The sequence below is a fragment of the Manacus candei genome, unplaced genomic scaffold, assembly GCF_025592945.1.
Source record: "Manacus candei isolate 608988 ecotype Guabito, Panama unplaced genomic scaffold, ASM2559294v1 h1tg000094l, whole genome shotgun sequence".
Lineage (NCBI taxonomy): Eukaryota > Metazoa > Chordata > Aves > Passeriformes > Pipridae > Manacus > Manacus candei.
The window spans coordinates 5,183,222-5,200,078 of NW_026138142.1; the positions used below are offsets into that span (position 1 = coordinate 5,183,222).

At 44.3% G+C, this 16,857-nt stretch overlaps 1 protein-coding gene across 2 annotated transcripts in view; it reads right to left on the reverse strand.

Moving 5' to 3' along the window:
* Positions 1 to 16,857, reverse strand: part of OBSCN (obscurin, cytoskeletal calmodulin and titin-interacting RhoGEF) — a 185,497-nt gene that overhangs the window by 118,167 nt on the left and 50,473 nt on the right. For both annotated transcript variants that reach the window (XM_051768316.1, XM_051768317.1), the window contains exons 20-33: positions 16,383 to 16,646; positions 14,736 to 15,002; positions 14,262 to 14,374; positions 13,136 to 13,289; positions 11,689 to 11,850; positions 11,101 to 11,205; positions 10,168 to 10,434; positions 9,252 to 9,521; positions 8,183 to 8,449; positions 6,460 to 6,726; positions 5,124 to 5,390; positions 3,999 to 4,268; positions 3,042 to 3,308; positions 1,986 to 2,252 (exon numbers count right to left, since the gene is read on the reverse strand). In XM_051768316.1, the coding sequence (XP_051624276.1) occupies positions 1,986 to 2,252; positions 3,042 to 3,308; positions 3,999 to 4,268; positions 5,124 to 5,390; positions 6,460 to 6,726; positions 8,183 to 8,449; positions 9,252 to 9,521; positions 10,168 to 10,434; positions 11,101 to 11,205; positions 11,689 to 11,850; positions 13,136 to 13,289; positions 14,262 to 14,374; positions 14,736 to 15,002; positions 16,383 to 16,646 (3,207 nt within the window). The remainder of the gene's footprint in view (positions 1 to 1,985; positions 2,253 to 3,041; positions 3,309 to 3,998; positions 4,269 to 5,123; positions 5,391 to 6,459; positions 6,727 to 8,182; positions 8,450 to 9,251; positions 9,522 to 10,167; positions 10,435 to 11,100; positions 11,206 to 11,688; positions 11,851 to 13,135; positions 13,290 to 14,261; positions 14,375 to 14,735; positions 15,003 to 16,382; positions 16,647 to 16,857) is intronic.

The following is a 16,857-nucleotide window of genomic DNA, read 5'->3' on the forward strand; positions in this document are numbered from 1 at the left end:
AACTCTCAGGATTTCCCATGTGAGTTTTTTTTTTTTCAAGAAAGAAATATGTTCATGATACAGAAGGCTGAAACATAATTCCCCTGATACTGAACACAAAACCCACTCAACAGGAAGAGAATATATACAGGACACACACACCAAAATAGGATGAAGACAACTTTAAAGCACCAGAAAACATAAAGCAGAACAAGCAGAATGCAGATCTAGTGTTATAAACCTTCTCCTAGTTAAACTAGTTTGAAAAGATGAGCCTCTGACAGCATTATTGGGCTCTAGACATCACTGAGCAGATAATCCCTCCCATGACAACTTCTGTTTTTTTCTAGAGCAAATATAACTTCATTTCTATGGGATGGGACCACAGAGCCTCCACCTTCTTTGAAGTCAGTCCAACCACAAACACAGTGGGAAGGGGAGAGTGTGTCTGACTGCAGCTTTGCTAAAAAGAAACAAAACCTCTCCCCCAAAAACCTGCCTGTATAAATAGATATACACCTAACTAGAAATAAATATATAAGTATATAAATACATATATATAAAGATAAACCTAACTATAAATATACATAAAATAAGGTTATTGTTGTATACAAAAACACCTGTGATGTTCCTCCTACTTACAAAACTGGTAAAGGGAGGGATTTTTTACTTTTATCTTCTTGACAGTTAAGTATTTTCTCCACTCAGAAAAGCTGCTGTTAGGAAGCTCACAATGAATTCAGGTAGCTCAGAGCCTGATGTTATGAGGGGGATTAAACACATTTCTTTGTTTCTCAACATCTGCTCTAGCAGATGATCAGAGATGGAGGAGTCTGACTTCATCCCCTTGTGTTTCAAAAACATAACAATTAGCAAGTGGACACTGCCACTGCATCTCCATCTGACTGTTCTGGAATCATTCCTCCTGTTCTATTCTTTGTTTTACCAATTTCCTCTCAGGGGTTTCTCCCATCTGGAGACCTGTGAGGAACAGTAACAACCAGACCTCCCTCCCTCCCCTCAAACACTGCCCTGCCACCAGCACTGCCCACCACAGCTCATTCACTGCCCAGGGAGCCAAAAAAACCTGCTGTACTGGTTGTGCTCTTCAGGGGGAGGTTGGGTCGTTCCCTTCACCTCTGAGGTGCAGAGGGACACAAAAAAGATTCTGGTCATGGAGGTGCTCCAAGGGCTGGAGCCCCTCTGCTCTGGAGCCAGGCTGGGAGAGCTGGGGGGGTTCACCTGGAGAAGAGAAGGCTCCAGGGAGAGCTGAGAGCCCCTGGCAGGGCCTAAAGGGGCTCCAGGAGAGCTGGAGAGGGACTTGGGATAAGGTCCTTGGAGAGACAGGACAAGGGGGAATGGTTTTAACTGAAAGAGAGCAAGTTTGGATCACATTTTAGGGAGAAATTCTTGGCTGTAAGGGTGGTGATGCCCTGGCACAGGTTGCCCAGAGAAGCTGTGGCTGCCCCATCCCTGGAAGTGTCCAAGGCCAGGTTGGATGGGTCTGGAGCAACCTGGGCTAGTGGAAGGTGTCCCTGCCCATGGCAGGGGGTTGGAATGAGATGATCTTTAAGATCCCTTCCAACCCAAACCATTCTGTGATTCTATGGATTACTATTAAGCCATCACCTCTTAGAAACCACTACTGGGAAGAGGCATCAAGGGATACAAAGAAAAGCCTGGATGCAGAATGATTTCCCCCCCATCTAACAGCAGGCTCTCTGAACCCTGTCCATTGTATGTTGACAGAGGAACACCACCTCCTCCTCACACCAGCATTTTGGGGTTAAATCACACCCAAAACACTCCAGGTGTAATTGCTTCAAGTTTCTTGGCCTGTCCAGCTCCACATCTATATTTTTGCCTACGTATTCCTTACATCATGGGTGAGCCAGACCCAAAAATCCACGGATCTGCCACCCACATGCAGAGAAACGGGTGTGCCTGTGCACATAACGTTTCCCACGGAGAAATGGGATGTACAGTCACATCCCTCCCATTCGTACCTTGCACGACCAGCTTGGCTCTGGACTGGGCATCACCAATGTCACAGCTGTAAGTGTCACTGTCGCTTTTCTCCAGGTTCTTTATGGTCAGCTGGAGGTCTTGTCCCTTCTGTGTGATCTCGTATTTCCTGCCGGCCCTGAGCTCGGCGATGCCTTTCCTCCAGACCACGGAGGATGCAGCTCTCTCGCTCTGGCATGTGAAAACTGCGGTCCCACTCTCGTCGACCTTCAGGTCTGAAAGCTCCTTGACAAAATAATTAGGTTTTTCTGGAAAGAAAAAAACAAATCAGAAAAAAAATAAATAAAAAATGACAGACAGAGACTGGTTTGTTACCCAAACTAGTCCTAAGCATGCAGGGTGGTCTTGGATTCCCAACTGCCCCCATTTGGAGAATTACAGAATAAAGAATCACAGAAGCATTTAGTTTGAAATAGACTCTTAAGGTCATCAAGTCCAACCATTAACTTAACTCTACCAAGTCCACCACTAACCCACGTCCCCAAGTGCCACATTTACACGTCTTTTAAATTCCTCCAGGGATTGTGACTCCACAATTCTCCTGTTTTAATGCTAATACCCTCCTTTCCACGAAGAAATTTTTCCTAGTATCTAATCTAAGCCTCCTCCGGTGCAACTTGAGGCCATTTCCTCTCATCCTATCAGATGGAATGGATCCAAGAAGATCACCAGGTCAACATCCTGTCACAGGACAGATCAGGTAAAATATCTCCAGCAAAGCTTAATGCCATTGTCCAGGCACTAGTGAGGTCTCATGTTACAGAACATGCACAGTTTTCATGTCCCATGTTCACAACAGACTAATTAAAATTGCTTTTTCTCTTCGGGTCATTACACAGCACACAAGATTCTTCAGTACCTACAAAGGTGTTTTTTTCATACCTTTTTTTTTTTTTTAAGCTTTTAACCAACAGTGCTTTTTGAAAACTAAAAATTGATCCTGTTTAGGGAGACTGAAGAGAAGAACACCTCCAGCGGGTTGTAGATGTTTACCCCAACCTCTGTCCCTGCCAGCCCCTCTTCACTCTTCGACTGACCTTGCACTGTGATCCTGGCTGTTGTTTTGGAGCTCTCTGTCTCACAGGTGTATTCCCCACTGTCCTTGACCGTGGAGTCATGGATGATCAGGATGGCCCGTGTTCCCTCTTGCTGCAAGTCGTATTTCTGGCTTTTTCGGATTGCTTTGCCATCCTTGTACCACCTGATGTTCACATCAGGTTTGGACAGTTCACAGCTCAGGTTGATGTCCTGCCCTGCTTGTGATGTTTTATCCTCCAGCTGTTTTGTAACCTCAGTTGGTTTCTCTGGAGAGGAAAAATTAAAAAAAAGGACGTTTGAGTGAAAATCATTATCACTATACGGTTGAGGTTTTTGCAATTCAAATTATGGGATCACAGAATGGTTTAGGTTGGAAGGGACCTTAAAGATCATCTTGTTCCACCCCTGCAGGGACACCTTCCACTAGGTCAGGTTGCTCAAAGCCCCTCCCTGGTACAGGTTGCCCAGAGAAGCTGTGGCTGCCCCATCCCTGGAAGTGTCCAAGGCCAGGTTGGCCAGGGCTTGGAGCAACCTGGGCTAGTGGAAGGTGTCCCTGCCCATGGCAGGGGGTGGAACTGGATGATCTTTAACGTCCCTTCCAACCCAAACCATTCTGGGATTCTCTGATTCTATGAAAAAGGACTAATTGCAGGTTATGAACTATGTCTGAAAACCACCTATTTCTTCTCTCCATTGACCACCCAGGGACCCTTGGGTGATTATCTCTCTGGAAGATAGTCTGGCTTGTAATTACCTGTACACACTACCCAGCGTAGCCAGTTCTCAAATATCTATTAAAAGTTTCAGCCTTCCTCTTGTTTTTAAGGAAAAATCTCCTTTCTTCAAGGCTCGCGGTGAAGGTTGTTATTTACCCGGATCACAACAAGTGCTTGCTGACAAACCCTATGAAAATACACCCAGGAAATCAACCCCCAGTACCCTTCTGACCTCGTTACCTTTCACAGCCAGAGAAGCCTTGGAGGTCAGACCTCGGGCAGTGAACACGACCTCCCCGGCATCGTCGGGAGTCACCCTTTGGATGCTGAGGGTGTATTTCCGACCCGCGTTGGAGGCTTTAAACCTCCCCCCACTCTCCACTTTTCTCCCGTTCAGCGTCCAGCTGAAGTCATCGATGCTCTCGTGGGACAAAATGCACTCAAAGGTGCAGTCCTCTCCCAGTTGGATTTCGATGTTCTTCAGCCGTTTGGTGATGCCAATGTTCAGTTCTGGAGGATGAGAAGCAGGTCAAGACACAAGGGAAAAAAGGGTTTATGACAGTTTTGAGTAGTGATGTTTTTAACTCTTAATAAGAGTGGTTTAGCTGCTGGATTGGCAGGACAACACTGCATTCCTTACAGGTGTCTGTGACATGGGAAGGATTTCTCAGGTATTATCCACCCAGAATCAGCACAAAGTTACAGAAAAAGGGAAATGTGAATCTTGTGGCTCTGCTATGGAAGGACTGAATGAAGAACAGCTCACTCAGTGGGGAAGAATCAAGATTCAATGCGGTGCAAAGAAGAAAAGATGTCAGAAAAGAAGCCTCTGGGATGATGTGTGAGCTTCTTCTCCACGCTCATATGAGAAGTGAAACGTTTGGATTTTTTAACTTGTTACTCCTCGTGTTCAAATCAGACAAACTCGAAATTTTTCTTATTATCATTGTGAGTTTGGAGGCCACGAACACAAGAGGGCAGGATGAACTGCTGGGTTCTTCAGTAGACCATGTTGTCCCACTTTTATGTTCCCGCAATGGACTTTGAATTAAAATAAGAAACACAGGCTGCTTGGGGGGGAGTTTGTTGATTTTTTTGTTGTTAGTTGGGATTTTTTTCTGAGAAATCATTCCCTCTTCTGGGAAGATTTCTGCACCTTATGGATGTTCAAGGAAACATTGTCACTATATTCTTGACACTTGATTTTCACAGAAACACCAGAGATGCTTAAATCAACGAGTAACAGGGATTGTTCAAACATGGCAATGTTATGTGAGGATTAGGCAGGAGAAGATGTGAGACCAAAATACCAGTCCCACCCATATTTCCAGCCCCCCTTGACTGGCCACTGTCTACAATACTTACCCTGAACGCTGACCTTTGACTTGGCAACATCAGTGCCAATGTCACAGGTGTATAAACCTGCATCTGTCTTTTCAAGGTCATGGATAAGGAGGCACAGGGTCTTCCCAGACTGTATCTCCTCGTACTTGTTACTAGAAGGGATCTTCACACCATCCTTTTTCCAAACAGGTTTGACCTTCTCTTTGGAGACTTCACATTCCAGTTTAATCACACCTCGCTCCTCACCAAAAACGTCATCCAAGGCTTTCATGAAGACAGCAGGTTTCTCTGAAGGTTAAACAGGAAAAACAGAGAACAACCAGGATATCTAAGTTGAAACACTTTCAGTCATCGTCAAATATTGAAAGACAGATTAAGTAATGGCAATGCTGCTGACACCAAAGCAAAACCTAAGTCAGTGTCATCCACCAGCACCCCCGAGTCCTTCTGAGCAGGGCTGCTCTCAATCCCTTCATTCCACAGCCTGGATTCACACAGAGGCTGCTCTGGCCCAGGTGCAGCATTTTGCACGTGGCCTTGTTGAACCTTCAGAGGTTCATATGGGCCCATTCTCGAGCTTGGTCAGGTCCCTGTGGATGGTATCCCAACCCCACCACTCATCTTGGTGTCAAACTTGATGAGGCTGCACAAGAACATGTTAAACCACAGAAACTCAGCTGTGTGACTGGACTTTAGGACATATGAAGGACAGCAGCAAACTCTCTTCTCTTTGCTGATTCAGTTCAGCTCCAGAAATGATGTGTTAAAAGGCAGAGAATCAGAGAATATCCTGAGATGGAAGGGACCCACAAGGATCATTGAGTCCAACTCCTGGCCCTGCACAGGACACTCTGACAATCCCACCATGTGCCTAAGGCCATTGTCCAAATGCTTCTTGAACTCAGACAGGCTTGGGGCTGTGACCACTGCCCTGGGGAACCTGTTCCAGTGCTCAGCCACCCTCTGGGTGAAAAACTTCCTCCTGATATCCAGCCTAAACATTCCCAACTCAGCATGCCCTACCCTTGGGGGTACACCAAACCTCAGGTCCCTGCAGCCGTAAATCTTTGGAAACAACAATTTATCAACTATATAGTATTGAAGAGACCTACAAGTACAGAAGATAAGATAAAGGATGATAAAGATCTATGGAAAATTTTGGCAGGACATCAAAACAATGTTCCTTAGAAAAATCACCAACCACGAGAGAAATTCACACCGGAAGAAAACCCCTCCATGCCTTTCACTCAGCCCTGGAGGGACGAAGCTTTTAAGCAGGATTGCTGCGTGGATATGGCAAATAATATCTCACTGGCATCTCTTATTTGCACTCGGGAGGAATGTGATCACGACCCACCTATGACCTTCAGCCTCACGCTCTCTGACACCTTGTCTGACTTCATTGTCACCGTGCCAGCGTCCTCAGGCTTCACCTGCTTCATGGTCAGCGTGTAGACCTTGCCGACGTTCTTGATGTCGTTGAAGTTGTTGGTGTAGAGGAGGGTGCCGTTGAGGAACCACTCCACGTCCTCGTCGTCGTGGGACAGCTCGCAGGAGAACACGGCAGAGCTGTCTTCCTCGATTTCCACGTCCTGCAGGTGTTTGAGGACTTCCACGTTCCGGGCTGCGGGAGACCAAGGGGCACCATCACCACCATTATCATAAATCAGCTGTTACCACTGACAATTTCATACTGTTTAGGGTTTATCAGATGATTTAGTCTGGTCTCCTTCACACCGTGGATCACCTCATTTCATCTGCTTGGTTCTGCATTTGCTCCAACAAAAAAAAAAAATCCATTAAAAAGATTATATTGTCTAGAACCTTCAGTTCTGTTTTTATACATAAATCAGGTTTGGTTTTTTTTTTCTTTCCCTTTTTAATTTAAAAATAAGTCATTATTTCTAAAATGATGTTACAGAAATGTCTAAGTATCCCACAGAGCTCCAGCCCCTGAGTTCTAGTCACTGCACACATACAAACATGTTATGATCAAATTGTCCTTGACTCTCTTCCAGTGAAACTGTGACACAGGACATGATGAAGGCAATGATTTTGGCCACAAAGGAAAAGTACAAAGAGATTAAGCAGCTTGCTCAGGTTTAAGAAGCAACAAGTTTGATTCTTTTCTTTCCCAGTCCTTGGTCAGAGGTTTCTCTTTGCAGTTTCTCCGCTCAGGGAATGCTGTTTCTCAAGGATTAGACAACTCAGAGAAGGGGTTTGGAGTATTAAATAATTCTGTTGTTCAGATGGAATAGAACCATAAAATCATCAGGGTTGGAAAAGACCTGTAAGATCATCGAGTCCAACTGTTAGTTCAGCACTGCCAAGGCCACCACTAAACCATGTCCCCAGGTGTCACATCTTTTAAATGCCTCCAGGGACAGTGACTCCACCACTGCCCTGGGAAGCCCATTTCAGTGTTTGACAACACATTCAGTGAAGAACCTCTGCAAGGCCAAACCGCAAACAAGAGGTGCTCCCTGGGCTTTCAGAAATGATTCTGTGGCTCATCAACAAGTCTTGCCGAAAGCAGTGAACAGCTTTTCTTAGTTTCACCAGAGGGGAAGAACTGGCTAAACACAGTTCTATGCCCAGATGGGGGAGGAGAACGTCATTATGAATAACAAATATATGCAGATATAAAATAGCAGCTATAAAATGTATCTGTTGCAGATATAAAAACGTATAGCAAATATAAAAGCTGACACAGTGGTCAGGAAATGAAAACCACAGCCAAGACCACCAGAATCAACACCTGTAGCAGTTTAACATAAAGAACATTTTTTGTTAGAAGCACCAGAGGTCTAATTCCTCTGATGAAATGGAAAATAATGTGCCTTGACAAACACTAATTTCTACCTTACCCAGCTGGCGTTTTTCCACGTGCATCACCTACTTCATGGTAAGGGCTGGATTTCAGTATCATGGAATGTCAGTTCACCGAAGACATTGCATTTATATAGAATTATAAGATAAATGTGGGAATCTACCTCTCCTCAAGAAGAGGAACCCAGAGTGAAACAGTGAGCCCTGAAGACATGCAACAGGCAAGCCCTGCTGCTGGAAACCTCTCGTACCTTCGACGGTGAGCGTGGCTCTGGTCTCTGCGTTCCCGGCCCGGCACTTGTACATTCCGGCATCTTCAGGCTTCACCTTCAAGATCTTGAGCTCTGCTGAGTATTGCTCCCGCTTGATCTTGTACTTCTCAGAGGGCTCGATGAGCACGTGGTCCTTGAACCACTTCACAATCTTTGGAGAGGGCCTGAAGTCACAGGACAGGACGGCCGAGTGTTTCTCCAGGACGGTCTTGTCCTCCAGCTTCCTGGTGATCTGTATGTGGTAATCTGCAGGGTTGGGAAAGAACAAAGGATCAGTCTGGAGAAAAAGGAGGTTTTTAATCTGTATTTCATGCTGATTAATCTCATGTATGATGTTCACAAGTGTTTTACAAACCACTCAAGTGTCTCATAGAGCTGATGTGCTTTGAAGCTACATCATCACAGTGATCTAAAGATCCTACAAATTTCATTCTATAAGATAATATCACATATTAACCACCAAATTCATGGTCCACTTCTGGTTCAGTGTCCACAGAATTGCTCTCTAATTGAAGTTTTTACTCAAGTAAGAGCAAATTAAAGACAAAACAAGGACTTCAGGATGTGATTGGACATATTTGCCATGGTGACAGTGGAGGATAAAAAGCCTTGAAGCTTTGTCCTGGATCAAGTCAGTGACAACATGAATTAAGTAAATGAGCTATCAAACTTGTCTAGTTCAGAAATGGGACAAAATAAACTCTCCTGGCAAATTTCATCTGTTTTGCCCTCTTTGGTAAAGTCAAGAGGACAAAAATAAATCCCAAACCAGTTTTAGCGTGATGGATTTTAATATCAGGTTTGAATACCAAGGACACCAAAGTCATTTAATCAGATCCCTTCCTAAAACATTGCTGGTTTATTTAGTGTGTCCAACATTGCTCCCTGCGAGTTGCAATTGGGAACTAAGCAGATCTTCCAGGTACACACACATTTCCAAGAACCCAGTGGATACTGCACATTAGACAGCACGTATGACAAATTGCTTTCCAGGAGCTGTGAGAGGGAAGATCTTTGCTCTAATTCAAGCCAGGACATGTCACAATACCTCTGACAAGCAGGTTTGCTGTGGATTTTGATTTTCCAATGGAGAACTGGATGGTTCCTGTCATATCAGCACTTGTTTTCACTATTGTCAGCCTGTGGATGGTGCCTTCCTGCTGCATGATGAAGTTTCTGCCAGGCTGTAAAGCTTCTCCACGTAGAAACCACTTGGCGGGTTTCACGGATGGAATGGATGTCTCACATTCAAAATTGGCTTCTTCAGGCTCAGTCACATCCTCATCACACAACTCCTTCACGATATTAATGGCTTGCTCTGCATGGAACGAGAGAGCAGGGATTTAGGAGTCATGAAAACTTTTCTATTATCAACCTGAACACTGATGTGGTCTTTCCTCCTCTTCAATACCAAACTTATTATCTCAAAAGGCCTTAAAATATCCTTTTATATATATAAAACCATATATATATATATATATAATATATATATATATATTCACATAAAACCAACTCTATCTATCTGGTCACAGGCCAGACACTGAGACTGCAACCACTGCCTCAAGAATCCATACCTCCTGATTCCCAGCCCTGTTTCTAAAGCCACCTTTCTATCCTGGTATCAAACTTGTGGCACTACAAAATGCAAAAAAAAAAAAGGTTCATTGAAATGCAGATGTTGATATAAGGAACTGCATCGTTTTTCTGAAAAAACAGCTTCCTGCAATACGCTTGACAAGCTTCTCTGGAACAGGAATTTCATCACTTTCCTTAGGAGAATGTACCATATATTAATTTTTTTCAGGATGTTCCTGCGCTGATAATCCTAAAAGGGTTCAATACCAATGGACTTAATAATAAATCAATATTGAATTAAAAACACTTTTTTTTCCGTGGTATCGTGTTTCCGAACACAAAGGCGATCGGCCAATCCTCCTTGCAGGGGCGAAGAGAGGGTTCTCTACCTTCAACAAAGAAGTTAGCACTGCTCTTGTCATCAAAGGCATCACAGGTGTAGGTGTCCTCATCCTCGTAGTCGGCGTCGTTGATGATGAGTTTCCTGTAGACGCCTTCGCTCACGATCTCGTATTTGTCGCTGGGGCGAATTTCCACGTCCCGTTTGAACCACCGGACCTTGGCGTTGGCACGAGACACTTGGCACTCCAGGAACCCCCGGTGCTTCTCGAGGGCGATCTTGTCTCTCAGAGGCTTCACTATTTTTACAGGCAGCTCTAAAAAAAAAAAGGTTAAAAAACAAAAAAAAATGGAGTTATCGGCACAGTTTCCAATTAAAAACTCATTAGGAATATTTCTTTTGTGGGCAGTTATTTGACAGGGATGCCCAGTATGTTCAGCACTCAACTAACACACAGCAAGTAAAGAGGTGATTAAAGGGAAGCTTTTTCTCCCTATTTTACCACTTGAGTGGCTGAACTGCAGAGATAAAGGTAATTTCCTCGACACTACACAGCAGTGCTGTGGCAAAGCCAGGGACTGATCTCCTATTTACTGAGCTCCTGATCAGTGGGTTAATTCAAATGTCTTCCTTCTCTCTCCCTCTACCACATTGTTTTAGTTAAACACACACAAAAAATCGTGTTTTCTATTATAAAATACACAAGAAAGTGAAAATGTAGGAGAAAAGCAACAGCTTTTTGTCCCTTGAATTTCTCGCACAACTTTTAATGTCTAAAAGGTACAAAACCAGCCTTCTGAGAAAATTAACTCTTATTTAGCCAAAGTAAAATTCCCAGGCTGATATCTGATGGGCAGTAAGGTAGGCAGGAGTTTTTCCTTCCCTGGGAGCTGCAGGTGTTGTTTAGCTTTCTTCACGGGCAGGTTGGTTGGTTTGTAACGTGGGAGAGCACGAGCAGCACTGGCACGAAAATCGCGATTACCTTTCACGGTCAGCTGAGCGCGAGATTCTGCCTTTTCTGCCACAAATTTGATCTCTGCCGCATCCTCCACGTGGACACGGGCGTAGGTCAGCGAGTAGGTCTTCCCTGAAAACAGACACACAACCAGACACTGCTCAGCTTCCCTGGAGCAAACAGCTTCACCCTCCAAGGAGGTCTGCCGGGCTGAGCATCCCCCATCTGGTCTGAGCTCAGCACCACCTGCTCTCACGGCTGCAGGGCCAACCAGTCCCCCGTGTCCCTGTACCAGAGGATAACCCAAGCTCAACTCCTCCAAAGGCTGACTTAACATCACCCTCACATCATTGAGAAAGTGCTTGAAGCAGAAGAATCCCACCCACTGTCCGATGATAGGAATTCCGACCCACTGCTGTCATTTGGGATGACACCAAATCTGCCTTGTTTAAATTCCCAACCACAACACTATCCCAGCACAGTTGCAGCCCCAAAACCAGAGCAGGACACTGTGTTGAACCTTCTTAACCTGATTTTGGAGGTCACACCCTTTTTTCTAGTCTCCCATCCCAACACACCCCCACTCGAGGAGGAGATCCCTCTTTTCCCTCCTACCATCCTGTCGCATTTTGATGTTGTCTGAAGTCTTCAGCTTGTTGTCATTTTTGTACCACTGGGTTTCGACCTCATCATGCGAAATCTCACAGACAAAGGATGCACTCTCGTATTCATTCACTTCCACATCTTCCAGTGGCTTTACAATCTTGATATCTCGGGCTGTGAAACCAAAGAGAGAAATATTTATTTGGGGTTTCTCCATACCCGAGTGTGTGGTGTTTACCTTCTGCATAACTACACGGAAAAAAGTGGGATTGTGTTTTGTTCTAGCCCAGCCTCCCTTTCTGGGGAGTTCTCACCTCAAGACAGTGAATATATTCTATGTTTGAACCAGCAGGTAGAATTACCAGCTACATTGGAGCTCACTGCAAAAGGATTTTGTGAGTGCTGGAACTTCATGCAGGTTTTAAAAGACATTAAACATATTAATGCAAGAAAATCTGCCAAGGAAAAACTAAACACAAGCCTTCATGTGCTCCTCTTCATGCCCTCCTGTTCTACCTAGGAAAAGCCTTTTCTGCAGAGTGTTCTGAACTCAGTATAATCCTCTTTAACTTTGCAGCTCGGCACTCATTTTAGCAGAACTGATCCGTACTTCTGTGCTATTGCAGCCCTTTCCTTTTGAAAGGGAAGGCCTTGATACCCCTTGGATCAGCCTCAGGAGCAGAGAAATGCAAACAACAACCCTTCCCAACCACAAAATCAGGGAGAAAAGGGGGAGCTCAACAGAGCAAGGAAACAGGGCACACGTTTGAGAAGATATTGCTAAACCCAAACGGCCACATGAGGACAGCAGCTAGTAAGCAATAAGAAGGATGCTCTATCTTTCAGCAAGGTCTGTTTTTCAGATGTCCCTCTGGGAAATAACCTCTGCCAGGGCACAGCAAACCTGTCTGGTGAGTAACTTGCCCTCAGCACCAGCTTATCTCTGGTGTTTCAGAGCCTGGTGACCAAATACTCCTGCTGCTTGAGCAGCTGCTTGGTGCATAAAGGAGAGGTGCAGGCAGAAAAAATATACATCTCTTTAGCATTTACAACCTAAAAATTAGGGCACCTCTTTAGCTCATACCCAAAGTTTGTCCAGTCCCTGTTCAGGTAAAGTCCCCCCGTGACAATGGCAGAAATTAAACCAAACCACGTCAGCACCAGCCATTGAATCCCTGCTTTGTGCCAGGCTGTCCAGGATTTCTTAATGTGTCAATCCAGAAACACCACTGAAATTCCAGAGAATAGAAATAACTAAAGATAAATGGAAAACTAAATATTTTTTTTTACTGGAGTGATAGAGCAAGCACAGAAGAGCTCTGCCAGCACTTTCTCACTGGGAAGAGAAACTTAACCAAAATGGGCAATTGTGAAATACATAAACTGTCCACAAAGAACTTCTCACTGTGTGACCAAAAATACTGCAGTAAATGTAATTTCCTACTTCAGCCAAACATACCATGAACCTTTAGAGTAGCTGATGTCTTGTCTTCAGCTGCTTGGCAGCTGTAGGTTCCCTGGTCTTCATATTCACACTTGTGAATAATGAGGCTTCTCTTATTTCCCTGGGAAACAAACCCCACATTTTGACTTTGACGGATCTCCTTCCCATCCTAGAAGGGGAAAAGGCCAAACCAGATCACCATCAACTCTCGTACATCTGCAGTGAGCAAAACAGACATTCAGAGCTGTGCTTTGTTCACCTGCCTCGTTGGACTTAATGGAACATACGGTGAAACATCAGCATGGCGAAAAGCTTTCAACAAGTTGGAGTGGCTGAAGAACTCACACAACTTTTTGATGGTCTCAGACACCTATTTGAAGGCTTAAAACACTGCACAGGGTTTGGCAGTAAGCCCCTTCAGACACAAATGATCTTAAACTAAAAGAGGGTAGATCTAGACTAGATATAAGAAAGAAGTTTTTTACAATGAGGGTGGTGAGGCACCAGAGAGAGCACCAGAGAGGTGGTGGATGTCCCATTTGTCAAGGTCAGGTTGAACAGGGCTCTGAGCAACCTGATCTGGCTGAACATGTCCCTGTTCATTGCAGGGGGGATTGAAACTAGGTGGCCTTTAAGGATCCCTTCCAACCCAAACTGTTCTGTGATTCTATGATTATCTTGAAGAATTGCTGTTATCCCAAATTAAGGAAAGTATCAGCTGAGCCCAAGGAAGGTACATGAAATGCAAGAGCTGATCCACAAAATGTCAAGGGAAAGGGAACTGGACTTTCTCTGACAAAGGAAATTGAGGCTTCCCTTCAATCACAGTTCCAAAAGACCTTATAAATGCTGAGTGAGAACTACTAGGCATGAAGAAAAGCACAAAACTGCATTGTTATAACAGCAGCACTCACATTTTGTACAGGAATAAAGAAGTTTAACTTTAAAACCCAAAAAACACACCCAGTAAATAAAAAACAGTGATAAAGTGGGAGAGTAAATCAACGTAAGGACAAGAGGGCAATGCCAAGAGCTGTATTGCCAAGGCTCAGATTCACATCCCCTGGAAGTCAAAATAAAGGCTCTCATTCCCTTCTAGAGAAGTAGGGAATTAAAATATCACTATCCATTAACACCGTACCTTGAACCACTTCACATTCACGTTGGGCCTGGACAGCTCACACTCAAATGTGGCCTTGAGTTTCTGAGTCACACTGACATCCACCAGAGGTTTGCTGATTCTCACAGGCAATTCTGAGAAAAAAAAAATAAAAAAAACAACAAAGAGAAAGTCCAATGAGTGGGGAATGAGGTTTACAGGAGGACGTCTGACACGAGCACTAATGGGTAGGCAAGGCCTGGCTTCCATGGTTAATAAAACCCGTGACAAACAGAATCATCACGTTTTGGGCACTTTATCACGTGTTATTCTGTGGACAGTGATGCTACAATAATGCTGATGATATAAGGGTATGTTACTGGTGGTGGCCCAGTGCTTAACACCCCTTGCAGTTACAAGGATGGCTGGTTGACCTCTTCAAGTTTGCTCTCCAGGTCAGGAGAAGAACAACTATGTCCACACCAAGCAGAGTCTGAGCTTTTTGGGTCAGTGTACCTGTCACAGTGAGTCTCCCTGATGAACTGATGCCTTCTGCCTTGAAGGAGATGACCCCTGCATCCTCAAGGGCCACCGAGGAAAGAGTCAGTGAGTGTTTCTTGCCCAGGACGCCAAAGCTGACGTTGGGTGCGGGTTTGAGCCGAACTCCATCCCTCTGCCAGGTCCCTTCCACGTCCTCGTGTGACACCTCCACCTCGAAGGTGACAGTGCCTTTCTCAGCAACTTCCAGGGGCTGAAGGCCTTTCACCAGCTTGATCTGCCTCACTGGAAAACACCATGGAAAAATTGGAGATCTCACAACTGACAGCTGTGAAATATCCCAAGGATTTCCAAAATGGGTTATTTCCCCATTCCCCATGCAGGTGCTTGCCAATTAATTGGTATCTGTCAATTAAACAACCACTTTTACAGGAAATAAAACCTGTCCACGACCACACATGGCTGCTATTTTTAAAATGGATGTTTTCAGCTGGTTGACAAGCAGGTCAACCAAATATCACAGAAAAAGGGCAATCTGGTCCCTTTCCTATCAAGGTCCACCAGGTTTAGTAAAAAAAAAAAAAAAACAACCAATAAAATTAATGCACTACAATATTGTGCAGTTCTCCAACTAGGATAAAACAATGGAAAGAAGTAGCAGGGGGAGAGAAAAGCCTTTAGTAAAAGGAAAAAAAATTTGTGACATGGTGCAAAGTGTGCTGACACCTCACAGCTTGGGGGGGGCAAAGCACCTGTGGTTTACCTGTTCTTATGACAAGATATCCATGTCCTATCAGCCAGTAAAATGGATTTAGTATTTAAACTTGTTTCACCACTAGAAGTAATTAAGTTACCAATTAAAAACAAAACAAAACAAAACAACCAACCAAACAAAAAAACAACAAACAAACAAACAAAACCAAACCACCAAAAACACCAATTAAAAAAAAAAAACCTAAACCCCCAACCCAACCCTCTAAAAAGCCATGAATTATTCACAAGAACCTTCAATTCTCAAAGGGTCTCCTGGGAATATTTCAACCTTCCTAATGCACGTTTAGCAGAGATAATCCAATAATTCAGCCAGGATAAGAACACAAACATGACTGAGGCGGGCTGTCCTTAAATCCTGTCTTCATCTGTCCTGTGACAATCGTGACAAAAGGATGTAGGAAAAAGGACAGAAATACAGAGCTACAGATGAGGCACCATTAAATCACCTGAAAGAGCAACACCCTCAGATATAAGATTTGCTCTTGGAGTTTTTCTGACCCTGACTGAACATAAAGAGACATTCTGAAAGAGGTCACTTGCAGAGGAAAATTTAGACAATGAATGGCTGAAGAGGGAACGTTTTGCTAAAAAAAAACATACAAAGGAAAAACATAGAGGCCACTAGAGCGGGAAATTTCAGAGGAAAGAGAAGAATGGGTAAGAAGTTTGATGGTCAACAAAACGACTGAAAGCTGGTGGGATGAGATGCAGGCCGGAGCAGTCAGCCAGACATTCCCTGTTTGCTGCCCTTTCTTTCACCTCCACTTGGTCATTTGGCTGGTGGCCAAGCACATGGTTATGTCCCTCTGTCTCCATGATAATGGCAGAGACCAGAATCCACCTCCAAACCCTGTCCAGGGTATTTATAGAACTGGAGATCACTGAACTTACTTTCCACGTTGATCTTGGCTTGGGTCTTGTCATCAGGGCTCTCACAGCAGTAGAAGCCCCTGTCTGCAAAGGAGATGTCCTTCACCACCAAGGTGTGCTTTGTTCCCTCAGCTTTGATCTCTATCTTGTCACTGGGTTTCAGCACGATGCCGTTCCTCATCCACTTCACCTCTGCAGGCTTGGTCAGCTCCACCTCCAAGGTCACTGTCTCCCTCTCTTCAACTGTTTTGGGCTCCAGTTTCTTCTTGAACGAGATCGAGGCCTCTGCCAAAGGAGAAGAAATTTTAGTAAGAAAGTAGATAATCCAGAAAACAGGTTTTCAGAGGAAAATTAGGACGGTGGCTCATATATCTCCAGTCCCAAAGTGTTCTGAGCATCCCTATTCAACGATGCAAAGGCAGAATTTCCCTACTACACATTATTATAAAACAGTATTGTAGAATCATCATCATAGCATGGTTTGGGTTGGGAAGGA